Source organism: Oncorhynchus mykiss, chromosome 19 (assembly GCF_057628025.1).
Source record: "Oncorhynchus mykiss isolate SJ-2025 chromosome 19, ASM5762802v1, whole genome shotgun sequence".
In the NCBI taxonomy this organism is placed as follows: Eukaryota; Metazoa; Chordata; class Actinopteri; order Salmoniformes; family Salmonidae; genus Oncorhynchus; species Oncorhynchus mykiss.
Genome location: NC_143040.1, coordinates 58,846,750 through 58,871,683, shown reverse-complemented (window position 1 = coordinate 58,871,683; position 24,934 = coordinate 58,846,750). Strand labels below are relative to the sequence as shown.

The following is a 24,934-nucleotide window of genomic DNA, read 5'->3' as shown; positions in this document are numbered from 1 at the left end:
AGTGATGGGAAGAGAGAGAGAGAGCGACAGAGAGAGAGTGAGAGTGAGGGGAAGAGAGAGAGAGAGTGACAGAGAGAGAGGGGGGTGGGATAGATTACAGTATTACAGACCATCTCATGCCTGTTTATAATAGTGCTCTAAATATAGCGTTTTAGCTGTTTTTAATGACCTGTTTGTCAGTTGCCGATGTCTGTATATCCTGCACCTGCACAAAGCTGTGAGATTGTATACATTATACTCATCCTCAGAATAACCTCTCATAAATACAGTATATTCTGTACTGTACAGTAGACAACAATGTAATATCAAACACCAATACAGGACTTCTAACTGTACATCATACAATACAGATCACACTACTAGCAGTCCTGTTTTATTATAGTTGCATGGTTAAATAATATGGGTAAACATTTTGACTGGTGTCAGTAATGGGCTGAGTCTGTCTGGAGTCAGTACTGGGCTGAATCAGTCTGGAGTCAGTAGTGGACTGAGTCTGTCTGGAGTCAATACTGGGCTGAATCAGTCTGGAGTCTATCTGTAGTCTGAGTCTGTCTGGAGTCAGTAGTGGGCTGAGTCTGTCTGGAGTCAGTACTGGGCTGAATCAGTCTGGAGTCAGTAGTGGGCTGAGTCTGTCTGGAGTCAGTACTGGGCTGAATCAGTCTGGAGTCGGTAGTGGACTGAGTCTGTCTGGAGTCAATACTGGGCTGAATCAGTCTGGAGTCTATCTGTAGTCTGAGTCTGTCTGGAGTCAGTAGTGGGCTGAGTCTGTCTGGAGTCTGAGTCTGTCTGGAGTCAGTAGTGGGCTGAGTCTGTCTGGAGTCTGAGTCTGTCTGGAGTCAGTAGAAGGCTGAGTCTGTCTGGAGTCAGTAGAAGGCTGAGTCTGTCTGGAGTCTGAGTCTGTCTGGAGTCAGTAGTGGGCTGAGTCTGTCTGGAGTCTGAGTCTGTCTGGAGTCAGTAGTGGGCTGAGTCTGTCTGGAGTCTGAGTCTGTCTGGAGTCAGTAGTGGGCTGAGTCTGTCTGGAAGGTAGAGTAAATCCTTTCTGGGATGAGTCTGTCTGGGAGGTAGTGGGCTGAGTCTGTCTGGAGTCTGAGTCTGTCTGGAGTCAGTCGTGGGCTGAGTCTGTCTGGAGTCAGTAGAAGGCTGAGTCTGTCTGGAGTCAGTAGAAGGCTGAGTCTGTCTGGAGTCAGTAGTGGGCTGTGTCTGTATGGAAGGTAGAGTAAATCCTTTCTGGCAGCCCATCAGTGTGGACTGAGACTGGCAAAACACGCACCCACGCACAAACACAGCTATGCCACACAGCTATGCCACACAGCTACGCCCAGCTCAGTCCAAACACTGACTCAGCATGGCCTTTTTGGGAGAACTCTTCTCCTGCTGTGGGAAACTGTCTGTCTGCTCCAGAGGACAGATTGGCTTCATTTTCTATTTATCCTTTCTTCTACTGGTCTCTTCAGGTTTCAGGGAGATTTGTACATTCCAGGAGACAGTAATATCCTCATTTAATCTGATCCCACTCTGAACATCATCCAAATGTGAGTGCTGTAATAATCAGAGGGAAATATTGTTTTTGAATCCCATTCCTCCCACGTTGCCAGTTGTCTTATCTGTCTACTGTACCTCTCAACCACAGCATACTGGTTCTGGGTTCAACACATCTTGGAAGTATTTTTCAGAGTAAGATGTTGAAAAGGGGAAGAACGTAATAGGGGAAGGTAAAACTCTGATCCTAATGTACTGCCTGTCCGCTGATCGTAATGTACTGCCTGTCCACTGATCCTAATGTACTGCCTGTCCACTGATCCTAATGTACTGCCTGTCCACTGATCTTAATGTACTGCCTGTCCGCTGATCCTAATGTACTGCCTGTCCACTGATCCTAATGAACTGCCTGTCCACTGATCCTAATGTACTGCCTGTCCACTGATCCTAATGTACTGCCTGTCCGCTGATCCTAATGTACTGCCTGTCCACTGATCCTAATGTACTGCCTGTCCACTGATCCTAATGTACTGCCTGTTCGCTGATCCTAATGTACTGCCTGTCCACTGATCCTAATGTACTGCCTGTCCGCTGATCCTAATGTACTGCCTCTCCGCTGATCCTAATGTACTGCCTGTCCACTGATCCTAATGTACTGCCTGTCCGCTGATCCTAATGTACTGCCTGTCCGCTGATCCTAATGTACTGCCTGTCCACTGATTCTAATGTACTGCCTGTCCGCTGATCCTAATGTACTGCCTGTCCACTGATTCTAATGAACTGCCTGTCCGCTGATCCTAATGTACTGCCTGTCCGCTGATCCTAATGTACTGCCTATCCACTGATTCTAATGTACTGCCTGTCCGCTGATCCTAATGTACTGCCTGTCCACTGATTCTAATGAACTGCCTGTCCGCTGATCCTAATGTCCGCTCTCTCACAGCCAAAGCCAAGGATGTTCAAATCTTACCTTGGGAGGTCCAAAGTACCGCTTTTTTCTGTTCTGCTTGATAATTCATTGCACCCAACCGGTGTCATGGGTTTAAATCAGTCCATGATTAGAGGGGAAGAAAAAAAAAACAATGGAATTGGCTTCGTGGTCCAGATTTGAATTTGAGGGGTCTAGACAGAGAGGTGTACTGTCGAAACATGGCTCGTATTCTCCCCCCTGACACCTCTGTGTAATGGAAGTCAAATGTTGGTGGATAAGCATTCTCAGACAACACACTAGCTGCCCTGTGCATGCACCTTGTCAGTGAACTTACAGTCTCTTCATGGACTGGAGATGGGAGAAGGTCCCCAGCACGAGATGGGTAATTCTGTTGTTGTGCAAGAACCTGCAGGAGAAAAAGAGAGCGGGACAGACACAGATAATCAGATAAAGTCATAGATAATTATAGACTTCATGCTGTAATGTGTACATCTGACAGACTGATGAGTAGGTTGACAGGGGTTGAGCTCTAAAGGGATTGATCTCTATGCATCATGCCTATAGCTACAGCATGTCACAGTGTCAACAAGCACATAAGGTTAGTGACTCATGAGTAATGTGTATATTTACTATGGATTACTTGAGCTTACTACTTTGACATTACTTCTAGACATTACTTACAGCATCAGACCCTTTGATGTAGGCCCGCAGGCTCATATTGGGAGCCATATGTTTTTTGGAAGACGGTCATTTGACGATTTTATATCATCATTATTTTGATCTGGGTTAAGAAATCAGATCAGTTTACTACACATGACACATGATCAAGGCTCTCGTCCATGACCCCTTCCTTCACAACCATACAACGATCTTACAGGAAGATTAAATTCTGGATTGAAAACTGATGACAGATAAATTAATAAATAAAGCTATGTTTATGGAAACATTTTCCCCAAACAACGCCAACAAACCTCCATTTAAAAAAAAATAAATACATTTTACCCCCTTTTCTCCCCAATTTCGTGGTATCCAATTGTGTGTCACCCCACGGACCTCCCGGTCGCGGCCGGCTGCGACAGTGCCTGGCCACGAACCCAGAGTCTCTGGTGGCTCAGCTAGCGCTGCGATGCAGTGCCCTAGACCACAAACCTCCATATTTGTTAGCAATCACCATAAATCAAAAGAAACAACAAGACGTTTTCCTTCTTATTCTTTTCTTCAATCCACAGGAAATAGATACATCTTCCAGACTTCTCTTGTCCATGAACTAGCGAGACTGGGCAATCTGTTTTCATGGAGATCTTCCCCTACGTTCCAGAATCAGTGCACCTGGGAATTCCTTTCCCTTTTCCATCCGTGTGCAGGCGGCTCCTCTCCCTCTCTGGGGAGGGTTGGGAACGTGTGTGGCAGGATTCCAAGTGTAGCCAATAAACACGGAGAGAAGGAGGAATTCAGCTCTGGCGTGAAAGCTTGAAAACAGAGGCCAGCCGGCCGGTCAGCCAGCCACCCATCCAGCCATCCATCCAGCCAGCCATCCATCCATCCAGCCAGCCATCCATCCATCCATCCATCCATCCATCCAGCCAGCCATCCATCCAGCCATCCATCCATCCAGCCAGCCATCCATCCATCCATCCAGCCATCCATCCAGCCAGCCAGCCATCCATCCATCCATCCATCCACCCATCCATCCATCCATCCAGCCAGCCATCCATCCATCCAGCCATCCATCCATCCATCCATCCATCCATCCAGCCAGCCATCCATCCAGCCATCCATCCATCCATCCATCCATCCATCCATCCATCCATCCATCCATCCATCCAGCCAGCCATCCATCCAGCCAGCCAGCCATCCAGCCAGCCATCCATCCATCCATCCATCCATCCATCCATCCATCCATCCATCCATCCATCCATCCATCCAGCCAGCCATCCATCCAGCCATCCATCCATCCATCCATCCATCCATCCATCCATCCATCCATCCATCCATCCATCCATCCAGCCATCCATCCATCCATCCATCCATCCATCCATCCATCCATCCATCCATCCATCCATCCATCCATATGGCAGAAGGTCCAGGTCCAGTGGGGTTGCAAGAGTCTGACACAGTTCACTGAATGTCAACACCCACTCTATTCATCCACTGAATCTACTGCTACTTCAATAATAGTTGTTTTATTTCATTTGTCCCCTCATAGTGTTGCTTTATTTCTCGTAAATCCCCCTTATGTTGTGTCACGAGAGTTGATATCTCTCCAGACACACGGCACAGGTGTTATCAGTGGACCCTCTGGCCCTGTAGGGTAACCAGCTGACCTGGGCTCTCAACTTCTGTCCTACACAGCACATAGATGTCTGATAAGTCAGTGGAGAACACACACGCACACAGACCTCTGAAGTCGTAACAGGTTGTGGGCCCTTTCAGAATACCTATGAGAAGGACCCTGAATTTTTCCTGAACATATGTCAGGAATCTGAGTTTGAACGGTTGGGAGGAGTACCAGACAGACGGCAGAGTGAGGGCTCTGGGAAAATACAGCCAAACACATGCGCTGGGCACATTTATCCCTGTCCAGTCTGTCCTCATAGCTATTTACCCGTAACAGACAAACCTGGCCTAATAGACCTCAAGAGACTTGTTGAGGAGATTAGCTGTCCTGATGGAGGATGAAGGCATCTCAGAACATTGAAAGGTCATCCAACGGTTGTACTGCTTTGAAAAGCCCCACTTAAAGTCCAGCATCATGATAAACACATAGGGCTCTGTCAGTTGGGAACAGTGCATTCTATTCCCAGTACATTATGTAGTCTATTTCATGGGGTTTAAAGTATATTTACCAGCATGTATACGTTGTAAACTCTGTTCTGCACTCAGTGCCCTCTGAAATAAGTCAGCTCAGGTAGAAGACTGACGGTGACAAGCACGTACAAGCCACAACAAATCATTATATCTTTTGGAGAGTTGTCCTATTGTTTGTTTAAGATGCATCACTCCATCTTTTAGAAAAATGAGAAGCGTAGAGTAAGAACGCCACTTGGTATAATAGAGTGAAAGGAGAAGATAGTGGACTTACAGGCGTTCAAGCTTTGGGAGTTGGGTGAAGGATTCCGGTTCTAAGGACTCAATGTTGTTGAAGTGCAGGTACCTGGAAGAGAAAAGATCATTGCCACAGCACAGTATCACCAGATTAGGATGAATCATAACTCAGAACTAATGGCAAGAAACAGCAAGGTTAGACAAATGAAATATGAACTCCAATTACTCACTGAACAGTAACTTTTAGGGTCAGCGACATATTTGCTTATTAAACAGACAAAGCAACAGTCAAAGCAAGCAAACATTGAGCCAAGCTGCACTCATCAGCAATAAAAGACATGATGACGATCTTGTGCAATAGTGGATATAGCACAACATCCACTTACTACACTATAGGTAGACAGGTAGCCTAGCGCTTAAGAGCATTGGGCCAGTAACTGAAAGGTCACTGGTTCAAATCCCCAAATAGGCTAAGTGAAAGATCTGTCGTTATGCCCTTGAGTGAGGCACTTGACCCTAGCTGCTCTGCATAAGAGCGTCTGCCACATGACTCATATTTAAAATAAATGCATTAAGACTTTGGCACAGCACACAAGCTTTACTAAGAGAGGCCTCAGTTTGACACAGCCGAGGATCTTAGTGAAGGACGTCTGGTTGACATCCAACCTAAGATTTCCTGCATCTGTCTAAAAGAGATTTAGGGTGTTGTCTTCTCTCATCAGAGAGTAGCGGTGTTAAGGCTGGCCAGGGGACGGTCCAAGGACAACACGACACTGGACAGCCAAGAGGAATTACACAGACAACCATATTTAATCTCTGAGAGAGAGGAAGAGAGAAAACTTGGCAACAGACGTATAGCCCTGTAATCACAGTCAGTTGATGTATGTGAGTCACAAACCAGTGATTTAACAACATCAAATGTAAACATGTCTAACCTGACAGTTAAAGCACAGTGTAATAGAACAAAGCGTTACAAGACATTTCAAGCACCAAATTGAGACTTATTGTGACAAGGAACTATTGTTGATATATGTTGAAGAGGAGCAGAAACGTGCTTACTGTACATTTCTACTCATGTTCTGTATTCTCTTGGGCATTAAATTACTTTCTAGGCATGTTCGAATTTAACATATTCAACAACAAGCCAAAATGCTTGTAAAAATCCTCTCATTTAATCAGCAGGGGAACGAAGGACATTAAATCCGAGACTGGCGGTACTTTAAAGAAATGTTTATTCCCTCCCAAACTAACCTACGGCTTGAATAGCATATTTGAAGACCAACAGAATAGCAGAGGGCCATTAAAGTGGTTCAGAACTTATCACCCACACATAAGACCCTTCATTACTGTATGAAAACTCAAACCAGCTGCAGGGCAAAGAGCCTGGACTTTGATTTGGTTTTGCTTCATGAATAGTCATTTGTTCAGCGGCTATGCATGTGGTTATGGAGGGACAAACAGCCACGAGGCCTTTCCCTAGGATCAACCACCACCATCGGCTGTGAAGGGGAAGATACATGTTAGCCATTTTTCTTTTGGTGTAGTTTAGACACAAACGGCCTACATGGAGGACCTGACTTTGCTAAATATAGTATACAGTAATATCCACCCTTTTTAGACTGATGTCAGTGTACGTGTATAAGTGTATAAGATTGACATATGAAGGCAACTTGATGTTTTATTTATTCCACCTTTATTTAACCAGGTAGGCTAGTTGAGAACAAGTTCTCATTTGCAACTGCGACCTGGCATGTGATATATATAGCTTCCCAGAAGGATTAGGGTTAACCAACAATAGTAGTCTCACTGAGCGCAGCCTTTTCCAACAGTTGCAGGACTTGTTCATCTACTATTGGCTGAAAGAAGGCCATTTCAGTTCAATGACATTGGTGGTCTATGTGTGACAATAATCAGATGTGATCCTCTATACACATTTATATCTTACTCTGCATGGACAGTTTGCTTTGTTGGAAGTTGTGTATGAGCCTTGGTCATACACTCCTAACGTTCACCGGACACATTTCACACATCATAAAATCGTTAAATCAATAAAAAGTTTAAAAAATAATAATCATTGGAATTAATCTATTTTTTTGGAATGTTTTGAACATTTTCAACAAGGTTGCAAGTTCAAATCCCCGAGCTGACAAGGTACAAATCTGTCGTTCTGCCCCTGAACAGGCAGTTAATCCACTGTTCCTAGGCCGTCATTGAAAATAAGAACTTGTTCTTAACTGACTTGTCTAGTTAAATAAAGGTAAAATAAATTAAAAATAAACATATTCAAGTCATTAAGATGACATGCAATTTGGTAAAGGTGTTATAATGATAGCTTAAGGTCACATTTATATAGATTTTGAGACACCATTTCTCATGCTGATACTGAAAGTATGTCTCAAAGCACATGTAATAACAACATGGTGACCTCTACCACTCTGCTTGGGAAATGCGTGGGGGCCCTCAAAAGTGAGACAAGTAGTCAGTGTACAGTAGTCCCCACAGAGGATGTAAGACACACAAAGAAGGGCAAGCTGTGCATGGGGCAAGCAGGAGCTGGATCTGTAGTCTGAAGCACATGAAGCCAAGGCCTGCTTGAGTCTGCATCTGCTTAGCTACAGTACGGCTGGGGTAAGGCAGGGCAGGGGAGGGGCAGAGCAGGGGAGGGTCAGGACAGGGGCAAGGCAGTCACAGGGCAGGGCAGGGGAGGGTCAGGACAGGGGCAAGGCAGGCACAGGGCAGGGCAGGGGCAAGGCAGGGCAGGCGAGGGGCAGGGCAGGGCAGAGGCAGGGCAGAGGCAGGGCTGGTGCAGGGCTGGGGATCTCATGCTCTAGCTTTATACATTAGGACCGAGTGATACACATCCATTGTCGTGACAATGAGACATGCTACTCATGCAGGGGTTCATAAGGTCAGCGCAACATACAAGGGTGAGTGTATACACGGCATGCATAGTGGCTGTATGACAGTGGGGGCTTGGGGGGTCACAAGGAGGACGTTTGGACAGACGGACAGATCAGATATGAAGGTGCAGAGGGGAAGGGGAGGAAGAGGTTGAGTAGGAGGAAGAGGAGGACGAGGAGCTGGTCACTTACAGTTGCTCTAGAGAGACAAGTCCCTTAAATGCTTGTCTGTCAATTGATTGGATTTCATTCTTGTACAAATAGCTGAAAGGAAAAATAATCAGTAACATTAGTCAAACACACAGCGGATCAAATGAATCCTCTCTAGTTCCTAAGAAAATGACAGAATGTCTTAGTTCAATAGTTACTGTGTGACAGTAAAACCAACTTAATGGGATCAATATTTTTAAAACTCTGTTTTCACAATACATGAACAACAGCTACAGTATATCACTGCACGGCTGCACCTTTACCTAGATGACAAATGTAAAGCAGCTGATGCACAATGTGCAGAGCTGAGCAAAATGTGAGTAATGTTTGAGAAGCACTTCATAAATAAAGTTATTGTTGTTTGTTACAAAAAGCGACTCACAGCTCAAATCACAAAGATGGTCAATGTTGTCAATGTCAATACATCAAAATAAAATGCTCATCATAACTTGCATAACATACATGTACAAAAATACATCACATAAAGAAAAGTGTCTATCTGAACAGATAGAATATACAGTATGACAGAGGGTCGCTGGGTTCCTCAAAGTTCATTGACATCTTCCAAAAAACACTGTAACGTTCCAGAACATTTCAAGAAAAACATCACATGACATGTCTGTGTTTTGCCTCCCTCTAACATGACAGAGAGATGTGACACTAGAATAGCAATGGCTTAGTGCAATCTTCCCTTTCATCCTCTACTCATCTCCAGTTCCTCTACATTGTTGGGTAGTTGATGAGAGATTCACATGCTCTCAGCAAATATGACGCAATGTGGGCCTATGGAAAAATAAACCGCTCCGCTTACTACATCTTCCTCTATCAGGGCTCTCACATCACTCAGAGAGCATGTTTTTCCTTACTAAACGTTACATGTCAACAAGGATCATGAGGCAAATTGAACATACATATTGTCAAAGAGTGTTCAACTGAGTAGGCCTACAGTTATTGGTGAAACTAAAAGAATCATGCAGCTCCACAGCCAAAGCACTGTGGACTTGTTGCTGTAACACTACGGAGTCTAGCTCAATGTTTAGCTTATCTTGGTTTACAGGGAGCGTGTGTGGAGAGCTTCAAGTTCCTCGGTGTTCATATCACTAAGGACCTATCATGGTGCAAACACACCCACACAGTCATGAAGAAGGCACGACAACGCCTCTTCCCGCTCAGGAGCCTGAAAAGACTTGGCCTGGGTCCTCAGATCCTCTAAAAGTTCTACAGCTGCATCCTTGTGAGTATTTTGACTGGCTGCATCACCAGTGATATGGCAGCTGCTTGACATCTGACTGTAAGGCGCTACAGAGGGTAGTGCATACCAGAGGAGGCTGGTGGGGGTAGCTATAGGAGGACAGGCTCATTGTAATGACTGGAATGTAATAAGTGGAACGGTATCAAACATACAGTACCAGTCAAAAGTTTGGACCAACCAACTCATTCAAAGGATTTTCTTTATTTTTACGCTTGTCTACATTGTAGAATAATAGTGAAGACATCAGAACTATGAAAGAACACATATGGAATCATGTTTTAACCAAAAAAGTGGTCAAAATATATTTTATATTTGAGGTTCTTCAAAGTAGCCACCCTTTGCCTTGTGGAATTGGAGATAAGTGGGAGTGGAGTTGCTGGGCAGGGGATAGGATGATGGTCAAAGATAAAAGTTTAAAAAAAATAAAACATAACAAAAAATGAGTTTGAATGACACTGACGGGTAGTGTTGTTACAGCTAATGCCAATTTGCCTGGGACTGATGCCGTGCTGGTGTTCGTACACATGCATATACACACACTCTCATTCAAATGCACAAATGTGCACAAACACGGACACACACATGTAAATAGTGCAATACATGCACTCAAACATATTCAGCTGGCCTTGCTGTTATGATTTTTGTTGTCCTTGATGTCTTTGTTTTTTTACATTGTTGTTTTCTGTTTTCCTTTGTCTTTCTCTTTAGTTTATTTTGTTGGTTGTTGGTGCATGGGGGGGGGGGGGGATCTTCGGGGTGGGGAATGGATTTTTCCTCCATATTTTTTCTGGGGGTGGACTGTGGGGGGTATCTTGGAGGGCTGGTGACCTGGCGGTTGGGAGCTTGGGCCGGTGGCTGATGGATCGTTGGTTTGGGTCCCTGTTTTTGACCTGGGAGATCTGTCGACATGCCCTTGAGCAGGTCGTTGACCCTGGTTACGTCTGTGTTTATATTGTATACTGCAAGTATATTGTATGTTTTAAATATTCAATAAACAATAAATAATACAAAAGAAAGGTTCAGAAGAGACTGCGTGAATCCATTTGCTGCAAAGAAACCATTACTAAAGGACAGCAATAATAAGACGAGACTTGCTTTGGCCGAAAAAAATACGAGCAATGGACATTAGACGAGTGGAAATCTGTCCTTTGGTCTGATGAGTCCAAATTTGAGATTTTTGCTTCCAGACGCCGTGTCTTTGTGAGACGCAGAGTAGGTGAATGGATCATCTCCGCATGTGTGATTTCCACCGTGAAGCATGGAGGAGGAGGTGGAATTGTGTGGGGGTGCTTTGCTGGTGACACTGTTGGTGATTTATTTAGAATTCAAGGCAAACTTAACAAGCCTGGCTACCACAGCATTCTGCACCGAAATGCCATACCATCTGGTTTGCGCTTAGTGGGACTATCATTTGTTTTTCAACAGGACAATGTCCCAACACACCTCCAGGGTGTGTAAGGGCTATTTGACCAAGAAGGAGAGTGATAGAGTGCTGCATCAGATGACCTGGCCTCCACAATCAACGACCTAAACCCATTTGAGATGGTTTGGGATGAGTTGGACCGCAGAGTGAAGGAAAAGCAGCCAACAAGTGCTCAGCATATGTGGGAAGTCCTTAAAGACTGTTGGAAAAACATCCCAGGTGAAGCTGGTTGAGAGAATGCCAAGAGTGTGCAAGGCTGTCATCAAGGCAAAGGGTGGCTACTTTTAAGAACCTCAAATATAAAATATATTTTGATTTGTTAAACACTTTTTCGGTTAAAACATGATTCCATATGTGTTATTTCATAGTTCTGATGTCTTCACTATTATTCTACAATGTAGAAAATAGTACAAATAAAGAAAAACACTTGAATGAGTAGGTTTTCAAACTTTTGACTGGTACTGTATGTAAATCATGTTTGACTCCAACCCATTTCTCCCACCAGCCTCCTCTGGTGCTTAAGAACTCATCCATCCCTGGGGCTGAGCTCCCTGCCATCCAGGACCTCTATACCAGGCGGTGTCAGAGGAAGGCCTTAAAAATGTCAAAGACTCAAGCCACCCAAGTCATAGACTGTTCTCTCTGCTACCGCACCAGAGAGCCAGGTCTGGGACCAAAAGTCTCCTGAATAGGGTCTACCTCCAAGTCACAAAACTGCTGAACAGTTAATCAAATGGCTACCCGGACTATTTGCATTGACCTCCTTTCCATTGCTTTGACTCTCTTGCACTGGACTTGACCCACCCACCCACGCACACAAACACACATAGACACAAACACACACTACATATGCTCACACACACAAACACACACAGACACAAACACACACTACACATGTTCACACACACACACACACACACACACACACACACACACACACACACACACACACACAAACACACAGACACAAACACACACTACATATGCTCACACACACAAACACACACAGACACAAACACACACTACATATGCTCACACACACACACACACACACACACACACACACACACACACACAGACACAAACACAGACACACACACACAGACACACACACACACACACACACACAGCCTTTCACACTCTTCACATACCCCGCTGCTACTCTATGATATATCCTGACTGCCTAGTCACTTCACCCCTACGTTCTACATGTACACATGACCTAAACTACCTCATACCCCTACACAGTGACTCTGTACTGGTATTCCCTGTACATAGCCTCGTTATTGTTATTTTATTGTTACTATTTCCTTTTTTAGCAAATTTCTCTTACTTTTTAACTCTGCATTGTTGGGAAAGGGCTCGCAGGTAAGAATTTCACAATAAAGTCTACACTTGTTGTATTCGTCGCATGTGACGAATAGAATTTGATTTGATTCGACTTGATTTGTGTGTGAGAGATTGTGCTGAGGCCTGGAAGTGTGGGGTCTGCGTGGGAAACCGGATGGATTCGGAAGCTGTGGGGTCAACTCTCAAGGGGAAGAATACTGAGATCTCTTGCTTGAATAACCCCAAAGCTTCTGTGCCCTCGTACTCACACAGTTCAATGAGAACTCAACTGACCCGCCATTTTGTAGAAAAAGAGGAAGAAGGTTAGCTGCTAAGGTACACAATAGTACATTTTGGTAGACAGAAGCTGCTAAGGTACACAATAGTAAATTTTGGTAGACAGAAGCTGCTAAGGTACACAATAGTAAATTTTGGTAGACAGAAGCTGCCAAGGTACACAATAGTACATTTTGGTAGACAGAAGCTGCTGAGGTACACAATAGTACATTTTGGTAGACAGAAGGTTCTCTTTGGTAAAAGAGAAATTGGTCATCCAATATAATGAATTAAAATGCCTTTATTTGTTCAATGGAAACAAAGTGAAAAGATTTCCGCCATTTTACTCTGACTGTACACCCACACACGTGTTGTGAAACAGAAGGAGACAGATATTACTCCTCACCGACAATTACAAAATACTGAGAAGAGCCCAAGGCCTGTGAAGTAATCTCTGTTCTTGACTATCTAATGACATTTCTAACTATGCAACCTAACAAAATGCCAGCCTAAAACTCAGAGCTCCACAGAACAAAAACAAAAACAACAGCAACAGAAACCACAACAAACCACAACAGGATATGTGGATTTAGATAAGATATCAGTAGGGCCCTGAGTACCTGCTGACCATGTGAAGAAACTCAGAGCCCTGGTTAGGCTATAGCCTAAAGATCACATGTGGGGGAAAGGAGGTGCGATAGACTAGTGTCCTTCTAGGGGGTGTACTTGTACATCAAGTTGCCTCACGCTACAGTAATAGGAGATAGGCTCCTGGTTCCTATGAGCCGTTCCGGCTGGTACAAGCCAAGACTACCTACTTCTAGATCAAATCAGATGGTCAGAAAAATACTTCTTGCATTAGTCATCATTACCATGAACCATATTCCAGTAACACTAGACCCATTGACCGAGAGCTAACCCTTAAAGGGGCTGTACAGACTTCTGTCAGGTCATACAGTGGAGGGGGCTTTACTAGGGGCCAAGCGAAAGAGGTACTATCTCCCAGGTTATAAGGGCAGGGTGAGAGGGGCCGGGGGGGGGGGGGGGGGGCAGAGGAACAATCCCCCAGGATATGGGTGCAGGGTGAGACGGGCAGGGGGGGAAGAGGGACAATCCCCCAGGATACGGGTGCAGGGTGAGAGGGGCCAGGAGGAGGAAGAGGGACAATCCCCCAGGATATGGGTGCAGGGTGAGACGGGCAGGGGGGGAAGAGGGACAATCCCCCAGGATATGGGTCAGGGTGAGACGGGCAGAGGGGGAAGAGGGACAATCCCCCAGGATATGGGTGCAGGTTGAGAGGGGCCAGGGGGGGGGGGGGGGAGAGGGACAATCCCCCAGGATATGGGTGCAGGGTGAGACGGGCATGGGGGGAAGAGGGACAATTTCCCAGGATATGGGTGCAGGGTAAGAGGGGGAGGGGGGAGGAAGAGGGACAATCCCCCAGGATATGGGTGCAGGGTGAGAGGGGCCAGGGGGGGGGAAGAGGGACAATCCCCCAGGATATGGGTGCAAGGTGAGAGGGGCCAGGGGGGGAAGAGGGACAATCCCCCAGGATATGGGTGCAGGGTGAGAGGGGCCAGGGGGGGGAGAGGGACAACCCCCAGGATATGGGTGCTGGGTGAGAGGAGCAGGGGGGGGGGGGGGGGGGACAATACCACAGGATATGGGTGCAGGGTGAGAGGGGCGGGGGGGAGAGGGACGGAGAGGGACAATCCCCCAGGATATGGGTGCAGGGCGAGAGGGGCAGGGGGGAGGAAGAGGGACAATCCCACAGGATATGGGTGCAGAGTGAGAGGGGCAGGGGGGAGGAAGAGGGACAATCCCCCAGGACATATCCTTCCTGCCATCTGGTGAAAAGGGACAGGGCATTCTAATTAAAACTAACTAAGTCACGGGAGTCACCCACACTACAGCATGCAGAGAGGAGAGGGATGTGTGTGTGTGCATATGTGTGGGTATGTGTGTGTGACTGACACATACCCAGCTTTCCCCTCCTCCTCTACAGTAGTTGACGAGCTAGCATCAGAAACATTGTTTGTCTGACATGTTTGAGGTGACTAAGCAGAACTGTGACCATCATATTATCTACAAAAAATTACTTTACAAAACAGATGGTACCGATGGTAGTTTTGGACATGCTATGCATGCATTCTACAGTATTTTAAATATAAGTATCTACTATACACACACCAAAGTAGGCCCTGACCTTAGTCTGTCTCAAGTTATTCTCATGAATGTATCCATCATCAGGTATGAGTAAAGACAAAGAAGTGATCTACAGAACAATCAACCAAAAAAGTTAGCCTGGTGAGCTGCAGGTCTGAGTTATCTAACCCAGGGCCAAGTAGAGGAGGAGAGGAGAAGGTTCATTGAGGGGAATGCAGGGGGTATATGAGACTGCGTAGGTGGGGAGACTAGAGAGCCAGACATTTCAGGCATATGTACCGTATGTGAATGTAAACACAGACATAGCTGCATGTCACCACAACTGACAGGCACTGGGGTTATAATAGGCAGTGACTCACAAACACAAGGACTAAACCATACTGCAGCAACCCAAGGCTATGTGCTGCCTGCCTGCTGCTCAAGCCTACCTCTGTTCTCCTCATTGCCTTCAGGTCACCACGCGCAGACAGATAAATTCACAGGATTAGATAATGGGGTTATTTTTTTGTCTTACTTCATTTCCTGTACCACACTGACACACTTTTTTCTGTTCTGACTAAGCCGTCTAGCAATGTCCAGTTTACAGCCACAGAGTGTGTTTGTGTTCTGTTTCCAGACACAAGCCCGAGACAGGGTTAGCCGTGCTTTATCATCAGCCCATAAGGCGAAGAGTGAAACTTCAACTACAACCTTTTGCCTATTGAACCTGTCCGAGCAAAATGTCACTGTTTCAATGTTTCAATGAAACACTTTTTCAATGAAACCAGTCCATCTGTGACTTGACATCCAGAAGAGAATAACATTGACATAAAGGCATAACAACTCACAGATATTTGAGGTTTTCCAGGTCTTCAAAGGCTCCTCTGGGGATCCGTCTGATGTGGTTGTTGTTGAGGAGGCTGTAAAGTCAAGAGAATGGCCATTAATAAAGATCTCCCAGTGGACTATCAGACTTACACAAAGTGAATCTGTGCAGACTCGTAGATACTAATTTACAGTGGTCCATGCTGGCATATTGCTGTGTCATGATCTAATGCTAGGCCAATGCCAGTCTAAACACAGTTCAACTTTCAGAGTACATAGTATATGTGAGATCCTTCATCCTTGCCACACTACACTGTAGCTATTCTATGAAGCATCTGGTTTGATTCCTACACACGGTCACAGTTTGTTTTGCATTTCTAATGGCTTTCAGGTCCATGGGGTATAATCTGGACAAGGATCAATAATGGCTGCCATAGACTTTCTGCAACATAGCAACATTTTGAGTTGGTGATCCCTTAACTCAATGCCACAGAAACTAGCATTAATGCAAAGAAATACGTTTTGGAAAATAATATGATATGTATAAGCAGAACATTACTTGGGCCAAACATGCCTCCTAAGTCCTCACTTAGCTCTTTTTTCTGAAAACATTTGGCCTTTCTACTTTCCGACATGGAACCCAAAATGGTTCTACCTGGAATCTAAAGGGTTCTACTTGGAAGCTAAAAGGGTTTTCCTAGGGGGACAGCCAAAGAACCCATTTGGAACCCTTTTTTCTAAGTGTAGGTACAGTCTGTCAGAGGCCAAGCAGAAAAAGACAGGCAGCAGGCCCCTAGCTGCAGGCTTTCCTTCACATATGAGCCAGACATCTATTTCTGTCTGCCTGAGACACTAATATTGAACTGTCTCCCAGCAGGCTTCAGACACTATGCTATTCTTCAGTCTGTAAGACAGAGGTTAAAGCCGTGAAATATGGAACTCCACAGACTACATGGCTAGCAGGTGGACTGCTACTGTAGGAACATCTCATCTGAGCTTTCTCTGCTTTGACATTACCTTCCCTACCCTTCATATTCAGAGGCACTAGGCTCATTGGCTGATTCCTGACACATGGCTGGCTGTAGACTAGCAGGCTGGCAGGGCTGACAAATGGCTGGCTGTAGACTAGCAGGCTGGCAGGGCTGACACATGGCTGGCTGTAGACTAGCAGGCTGGCAGGGCTGACACATGGCTGGCTGTAGACTAGCAGGCTGGCAGGGCTGACACATGGCTGGCTGTAAACTATCAGGCTGGCAGGGCTGACACGTGGCTGGCTGTAGACTAGCAGGCTGGCAGGGCTGACACATGGCTGGCTGTAGGCTAGCAGAGCTGACACATGGCTGGCTGTAGACTAGCAGGCTGGCAGGGCTGACACATGGCTGGCTGTAGACTAGCAGGCTGGCAGGGCTGACACATGGCTGGCTGTAGACTAGCAGGCTGGCAGGGCTGACACATGGCTGGCTGTAGACTAGCAGGCTGGCAGGGCTGACACATGGCTGGCTATAGACTAGCAGGGCTGGCAGGGCTGACACATGGCTGGCTGTAGACTAGCAGGCTGGCAGGGCTGACACATGGCTGGCTGTAGACTAGCAGGCTGGCAGGGCTGACACATGATAGATGGCTGGGAGATTGAAGGTGAAAAATACATTCCTACCATATTATGAGGTAACCTACATGTGTGAAACCACAGCAGAATAGAGAGCAAGAATTTGCCCCTCGGTGTCCGTGTTTGTGGACCGACTGACTGATTGTACGCAGGATTGCAGGACTTTCCAGGGGAAACTAATGCTGTGACGTGTTTCCGAGTCTTGGGACAAAACATAGACAAAGAGAACTGGGTGCTTCTGGGAAGAGATGGGGCTAACAGGAGTAGTCGACTCCTGATGAGTGCCGATTGCATTAGTGTATATTTGAACGCTCAGTTTAAACACATTTGCAGTGAGTTCTCCAGGACCAATTAAATTACAATCTCTTCAATTGCTGAGTATGTAGGGGAAAGATGGAGGAGGGAGGAAGGAGGAAGAAGGGAGGAGAGGAGGAAGGAGGAAGAAGGGAGGAGGGAGGAAGGAGGAAGAAGGGAGGAGAGGAGGAAGGAGGAAGAAGGGAGGAGAGGAGGAAGGAGAAAGAAGGGAGGAGAGGAGGAAGGAGGAAGAAGGGAGGAGAGGAGGAAGGAGGAAGAAGGGAGGAGAGGAGGAAGGAGGAAGAAGGGAGGAGGGAGGAAGGAGGAACAAGGGAGGAGAGGAGGAAGGAGGAAGAAGGGAGGAGAGGAGGAAGGAGGAAGAAGGGAGGAGAGGAGGAAGGAGGAAGAAGGGAGGAGAGGAGGAAGGAGGAAGAAGGGAGGAGAGGAGGAAGGAGGAAGAAGGGAGGAGAGGAGGAAGGAGGAAGAAGGGAGGAGAGGAGGAAGGAGGAAGAAGCGAGGAGAGGAGGAAGGAGGAAGAAGGGAGGAGAGGAGGAAGGAGGAAGAAGGGAGGAGAGGAGGAAGGAGGAAGAAGGGAGGAGAGGAGGAAGGAGGAAGAAGGGAGGAGAGGAGGAAGGAGGAAGAAGGGAGGAGAGGAGGAAGGAGGAAGAAGGGAGGAGGGAGGAAGGAGGAAGAAGGGAGGAGAGGAGGAAGGAGGAAGAAGGGAGGAGAGGAGGAAGGAGGAAGAAGGGAGGAGAGGAGGAAGGAGGAAGAAGGGAGGAGAGGAGGAAGGAGGAAGAAGGGAGGAGAGGAGGAAGGAGGAAGAAGGGAGGAGAGGAGGAAGGAGGAAGAAGGGAGGAGAGGAGGAAGGAGGAAGAATGGAGGAGAGGAGGAAGGAGGAAGAAGGGAGGAGAGGAGGAAGGAGGAAGAAGGAAGGAGAGGAGGAAGGAGGAAGAAGGGAGGAGAGGAGGAAGGAGGAAGAAGGGAGGAGATGAGGAAGGAGGAAGAAGGGAGGAGAGGAGGAAGGAGGAAGAAGGGAGGAGAGGAGGAAGGAGGAAGAAGGGAGGAGAGGAGGAAGGAGGAAGAAGGGAGGAGGAAGGAAGGAGGAAGAAGGGAGGAGAGGAGGAAGAAGGGAGGAGAGGAGGAAGGAGGAAGAAGGGAGGAGAGAAGGGAGACTTACAGTGTGTTGAGGTTCTTTAGCCGTCTGAAGGAGCCGGGCTGCAAGTCCTTGATTTTGTTGAACCTCAGGTCTCTATGGAGGGAAAACAGTCATTAACAACACCGGGGCAATCGAGTGTCAAACCAATCATTACCATGACAAATATTAATGTCTATGAGGAAACAGGCTGGTACAATGAGTACAGTACACCGTACACACACAGTATGTATCCAAATCACTTAGGAATCTCTTAGGAATCACTTTTCATTATAAAGGACGAAAAATAGACACATTATTCATATCACAGGAACGCCATTTATCAAGCTTTAACCAGCGACACATCAGATAGGTTTACTTAACATTTTGCGAAAGATAACAATTAAGAGAGGTGAGGGAGTTTAGTAGCTTATCACTTTACTTGAATCTCTCACTGTAAAGGCTTAGAGACGATATCATGTCATGCCATTAACCACTCACACCCATTATGACAAATGACATTATGATAGGCCTATAACACCTAACTAAAATACTGTGGAATTTAGAGCTAGACGCACGTCATCTAATTCAGTGAAATGTGAACATTTCTAAACAATGAAGTTACGCTTGTGGAACTTAGCCACTAAGTCATTTGACCTTCAACAAAGAGCAGATAGCCTCGCTGTAAAGGCCAACAACAAAGACCATAACAACCACAGTCCACAAGCCTCTGACTCAACATGGCTTGCTGAGAGAACTAGGAGACATAGTCCAGCCACACTAACAATGTCAAGACAAGACAGTGTTGGAGTTACAACACAGATAGGCTTTATCTCAATGGTTAGGAGAGGGAATCCTAGATCAACCACCCTGCTACCCAGATTCAACTATAATTAATAGAATTCACTCCCATCAGCTACTCTGGACTGACCTTAACATTCCCTGACTGACTCCAGGTCACAATACGCCCCCAAGCTCCGCTAACAGAGAGATACCAGTTAGACTTTGGCCAGACACTGTCAAGTGATTCCAATGATGATTCCTGTAAGTGTTGCTGAGTGGGTAACTGGGAGTAAAGTCAAGGGTTTGGGATATAATACGCTGATAAAGGATTTGAAGAATTCAAACTGTATTTCTACGACACCAGTAAACATGTGTGTTCCATGTCTATTCTCTTTCACCTTTGTTGACGTGGTGTTCTCTATGACAGTCTACTTTTCAGCGCTGTGAATTCCATCTGGAACATGGGTTCTTATTCACTTTCTGGTCTGTATTTGCTTTGTATTAATGTTGCCTAGTTACCACATGCACAACAGTACTGAGGGCCAAATCATAAAAACTGGACATTCCAGAATGTCTTACTTTCTCATGTTTCTGTGAAAATGTCAGCCAAAAAACAAAGCCACCTGATTTCATAGCCCGTGAAATGTTTATTGTTCACTCACTCTGTAAAATCCCTGCATGTGGATCCAACTACAGAGCCCAGCTTTTCATATACTCACATCCCTTCATATAGGAGCTTCAACAAAGGCTGAGTGCACCACTGGTTAGAGCAGGAAGAGCAGGAAGCCAGCTGAGCACCATTCACTGTCTGTATCAATATCAGAAACACTGCTCTGATATCCTACCATCTACAGGCCCCAACCTCAACAGAAGTCAAGTTACATAACATTGTTTAATTTGGAGACGTGAGAATTTAATGGCAACTTATTTCTGTGTATATTGTGTTCTTTTAGTCATATTTCAAACTACATAGAATAAGAAATGCAAGCATAACGGACCACATCAAACCCAAAGCAATAATGACAAAAGGACACATTTCAATTGTTTCCAAAACAGTGGTACTTTTCAACAGCTGTACTCTACTTCCTGACAAAATACAACAGCTGTACTCTCCTTCCTGACAAAATACAACAGCTGTACTCTACTTCCTGACAAAAAACAACAGCTGTACTCTACTTCCTGACAAAAAACAACAGCTGTACTCTACTTCCTGACAAAAAACAACAGCTGTACTCTCCTTCATGACAAAATACAACAGCTGTACTCTCCTTCATGACAAAATACAACAGCTGTACTCTACTTCCTGACAAAAAACAACAGCTGTACTCTCCTTCATGACAAAAAACAACAGCTGTACTCTCCTTCATGACAAAAAACAACAGCTGTACTCTCCTTCCTGACAAAAAACAACAGCTGTACTCTCCTTCATGACAAAATACAACAGATGCAGTACAAACTGAGGGTGAATTTTTTTTTCTCACATTCTATGAATTCACACTGTAGCAACAAATCTGGTGTTTATAGATGGAAGATAACTGTTGGTGAAGTTGTGTGCCCTGAAGGGGAGACCCATCTCTTCATTCAAAGACTCATGGAAACTCTTACTGACAGTTGCCCTGTTTTGCGTGGTGTGTTGTTGTCTCTACCTTCCTGCCCTTTGTGCTGTTGTCTGTGCCCAATAATGTTCGTACCATGTTGTGCTGCTGCCATGTTGTGTTCCTACCATGTTGTTGTCATGTTGTGTTGATACCATGCTGTGTTTTCATGTGTTGCTGCCATGCTATGTTGTTGTCTTACGTCTCTCTTTATGTAGTGTTGTGTTGTCTCTCGATGTGATATGTGCTTTGTCCTATATTTTTTTATTTTATTTTTAATCCCAGCTCCCGTCCTCACAGAAGGCCTTTTGCCTTCTGGTAGGCTGTCATTGTAAATAAGAATTTGTTCTTAATTGCCTAGTTAAATAAAGGTTCAATAAAATAAAATAAATGAATAAATCCCGGGACTCAGGGAGTGAAGAGCTTTGCCAAGGCATGCTGGAACAGGGGCTGCCCCCACTCCTCCAGGCCCAGGGAAGAAGGGGGAAGAAGGGGGAAGAAGGGGAAGGAGAGGAAGTCACAGAGGGCTCTGGGGGCTGGAAAAAGTTAGAAGAAAAAGACACTAGAACCAGATGAAGGAAGGCTGCTGAAAATGGCTGTTGGTCTCAGATACATCAGGATCAGGTAGGTCTAATATCCCACAGAATAGCCTTTCACCAGACTACACCCACATATCACGATCAGGTAGGTCTAATATCCCACAGAACTAGACTTTCACCAGACTACACCCACATATCACGATCAGGTAGGTCTAATATCCCACAGAACTAGCCTTTCACCAGACTACACCCACATATCACGATCAGGTAGGTCTAATATCCCACAGACCTAGCCTTTCACCAGACTACACCCCCATATCACGATCAGGTAGGTCAAATATCCCACAGAACTAGACTTTCACCAGACTACAGCCACATATCACGATCAGGTAGGTCTAATATCCCACAGAACTAGACTTTCACCAGACTACATCCACATATCACGATCAGGTAGGTCTAATATCCCACAGAACTAGCCTTTCACCAGACTACACCCCCATATCACGATCAGGTAGGTCTAATATCCCACAGAACTAGCCTTTCACCAGACTACACCCCCATATCACGATCAGGTAGGTCTAATATCCCACAGAACTAGCCTTTCACCAGACTACACCCCCATATCACGATCAGGTAGGTCTAATATCCCACAGAACTAGCCTTTCACCAGACTACACCAACTATTGATTGCGTTGGATGAATGATGCCTTTGTTAACAGAAGCACTTGTCCCCTAAAGTGTCCTTATCCTAACCGTATAGTAGTATGGAGTGTGTTTCCCAACGTAGTGGATCACATAAAGAAACCCCAATCAGGCCAGATACGGCCATAGGAGAACCAAAAGTACCTACAGTAGAATCTAAACAGCAGTCCTGCAATCACTAGTAGGCCTGCAATCCTTCTTACATTAATATATCCTTTCTCAAATAGCCATCAGTTGTTTTGGGGACTATTGTTAATTAACAACCGGTGAACAATATGGTATTGTGATCGCAGCGGTAAATTAGTTTACCATGTCAGATAGAGGAGGGCAATTCCACAGTAACAGAGTAATACTGAGATTACAATTCTCACTTTAAAATGTATGCCAAACCAAAACCAATGATTAGGGGACAAGGGGATACCTAGTCAGTTGTACAACTGAATGATTTCAACTGAAATGTGTCTTCCACATTTATCTCTGATCTGTGAAAGCTATACAGTGCTTGGGGCAGTGAGGAGGAAGTTTAACTTGTCACATAAGCGGGACATTTTGTCCTATCTCTCGTCAGTGATGAATTGTCATCGACAGATGAAACATTCCTTCAGATTCCTACCACACTGTTGAGGATTCAGAGGTGTAGTGCTACTGACTGAGGCCTTATGGAGTGGAATAGGCCATCCTAATCCTCCTGTAGAACACATACAGAGACCACAGCACTTGAACTCAAGTGGATATAAAACTTGGCTCAGCACCTGTAGCCCTTAAGAGCACATGTGAAAGAATGATGGACAAACATATCACAGGAAGAAAATCCTAACCTCTTTTGGCGTGTAGTACATGTTAGAACTGTGATATCTTTAACCCCCTCCGCGTGTAGTAAATGTTAGAACTGTGATATCTTTAACCCCCTTCGCGTGTAGTAAATGTTAGAACTGTGATATCTTTAACCCCCTTCGCGTGTAGTAAATGTTAGAACTGTGATATCTTTAACACCCTTCGGCGTGTAGTAAATGTTAGAACTGTGATATCTTTAACACCCTTCGGCGTGTAGTAAATGTTAGAACTGTGATATCTTTAACCCCCTTCGGCGTGTAGTACATGTTAGAACTGTGATATCTTTAACCCCCTTCGCGTGTAGTAAATGTTAGAACTGTGATATCTTTAACACCCTTCGGCGTGTAGTACATGTTAGAACTGTGATATCTTTAACCCCCTTCGGCGTGTAGTACATGTTAGAACTGTGATATCTTTAACCCCCTTCGGCGTGTAGTACATGTTAGAACTGTGATATCTTTAACCCCCTTCGGCGTGTAGTACATGTTAGAACTGTGATATCTTTAACCCCCTTCGGCGTGTAGTAAATGTTAGAACTGTGATATCTTTAACACCCTTCGGCGTGTAGTACATGTTAGAACTGTGATATCTTTAACCCCCTTCGGCGTGTAGTACATGTTAGAACTGTGATATCTTTAACCCCCTTCGGCGTGTAGTACATGTTAGAACTGTGATATCTTTAACCCCCTTCGCGTGTAGTACATGTTAGAACTGTGATATCTTTAACCCCCTTCGGCGTGTAGTACATGTTAGAACTGTGATATCTTTAACCCCCTCCGCGTGTAGTACATGTTAGAACTGTGATATCTTTAACCCCCTTCGGCGTGTAGTACATGTTAGAACTGTGATATCTTTAACCCCCTTCGGCGTGTAGTACATGTTAGAACTGTGATGTCTTTAACCCCCTTCGGCGTGTAGTAAATGTTAGAACTGTGATATCTTTAACCCCCTTCGGCGTGTAGTACATGTTAGAACTGTGATATCTTTAACCCCCTTCGGCATGTAGTAAATGTTAGAACTGTGATATCTTTAACCCCCTTCGGCATGTAGTACATGTTAGAACTGTGATATCTTTAACACCCTTCGCGTGTAGTACATGTTAGAACTGTGATATCTTTAACCCCCTTCGGCGTGTAGTACATGTTAGAACTGTGATATCTTTAACCCCCTCCGCGTGTAGTACATGTTAGAACTGTGATATCTTTAACCCCCTCCGCGTGTAGTAAATGTTAGAACTGTGATATCTTTAACCCCCTTCGCGTGTAGTAAATGTTAGAACTGTGATATCTTTAACCCCCTTCGCGTGTAGTAAATGTTAGAACTGTGATATCTTTAACCCCCTTCGCGTGTAGTAAATGTTAGAACTGTGATATCTTTAACACCCTTCGGCGTGTAGTAAATGTTAGAACTGTGATATCTTTAACCCCCTTCGCGTGTAGTAAATGTTAGAACTGTGATATCTTTAACACCCTTTGGCGTGTAGTACATGTTAGAACTGTGATATCTTTAACCCCCTTCGGCGTGTAGTACATGTTAGAACTGTGATATCTTTAACCCCCTTCGGCGTGTAGTACATGTTAGAACTGTGATATCTTTAACCCCCTTCGCGTGTAGTACATGTTAGAACTGTGATA

The 24,934-nt window shown here is 45.3% G+C and overlaps 1 protein-coding gene across 1 annotated transcript in view; it reads right to left on the bottom strand.

The window, feature by feature from the left end:
* LOC110498067 (peroxidasin) overlaps positions 1-24,934 on the bottom strand; it is a 99,394-nt gene that overhangs the window by 55,793 nt on the left and 18,667 nt on the right. Inside the window, exons 2-6 of the mRNA XM_036955011.2 lie at positions 18,893-18,964; positions 15,839-15,910; positions 8,548-8,619; positions 5,493-5,564; positions 2,745-2,816 (exon numbers count right to left, since the gene is read on the bottom strand). Of these exons, the coding sequence (XP_036810906.2) occupies positions 2,745-2,816; positions 5,493-5,564; positions 8,548-8,619; positions 15,839-15,910; positions 18,893-18,964 (360 nt within the window). The remainder of the gene's footprint in view (positions 1-2,744; positions 2,817-5,492; positions 5,565-8,547; positions 8,620-15,838; positions 15,911-18,892; positions 18,965-24,934) is intronic.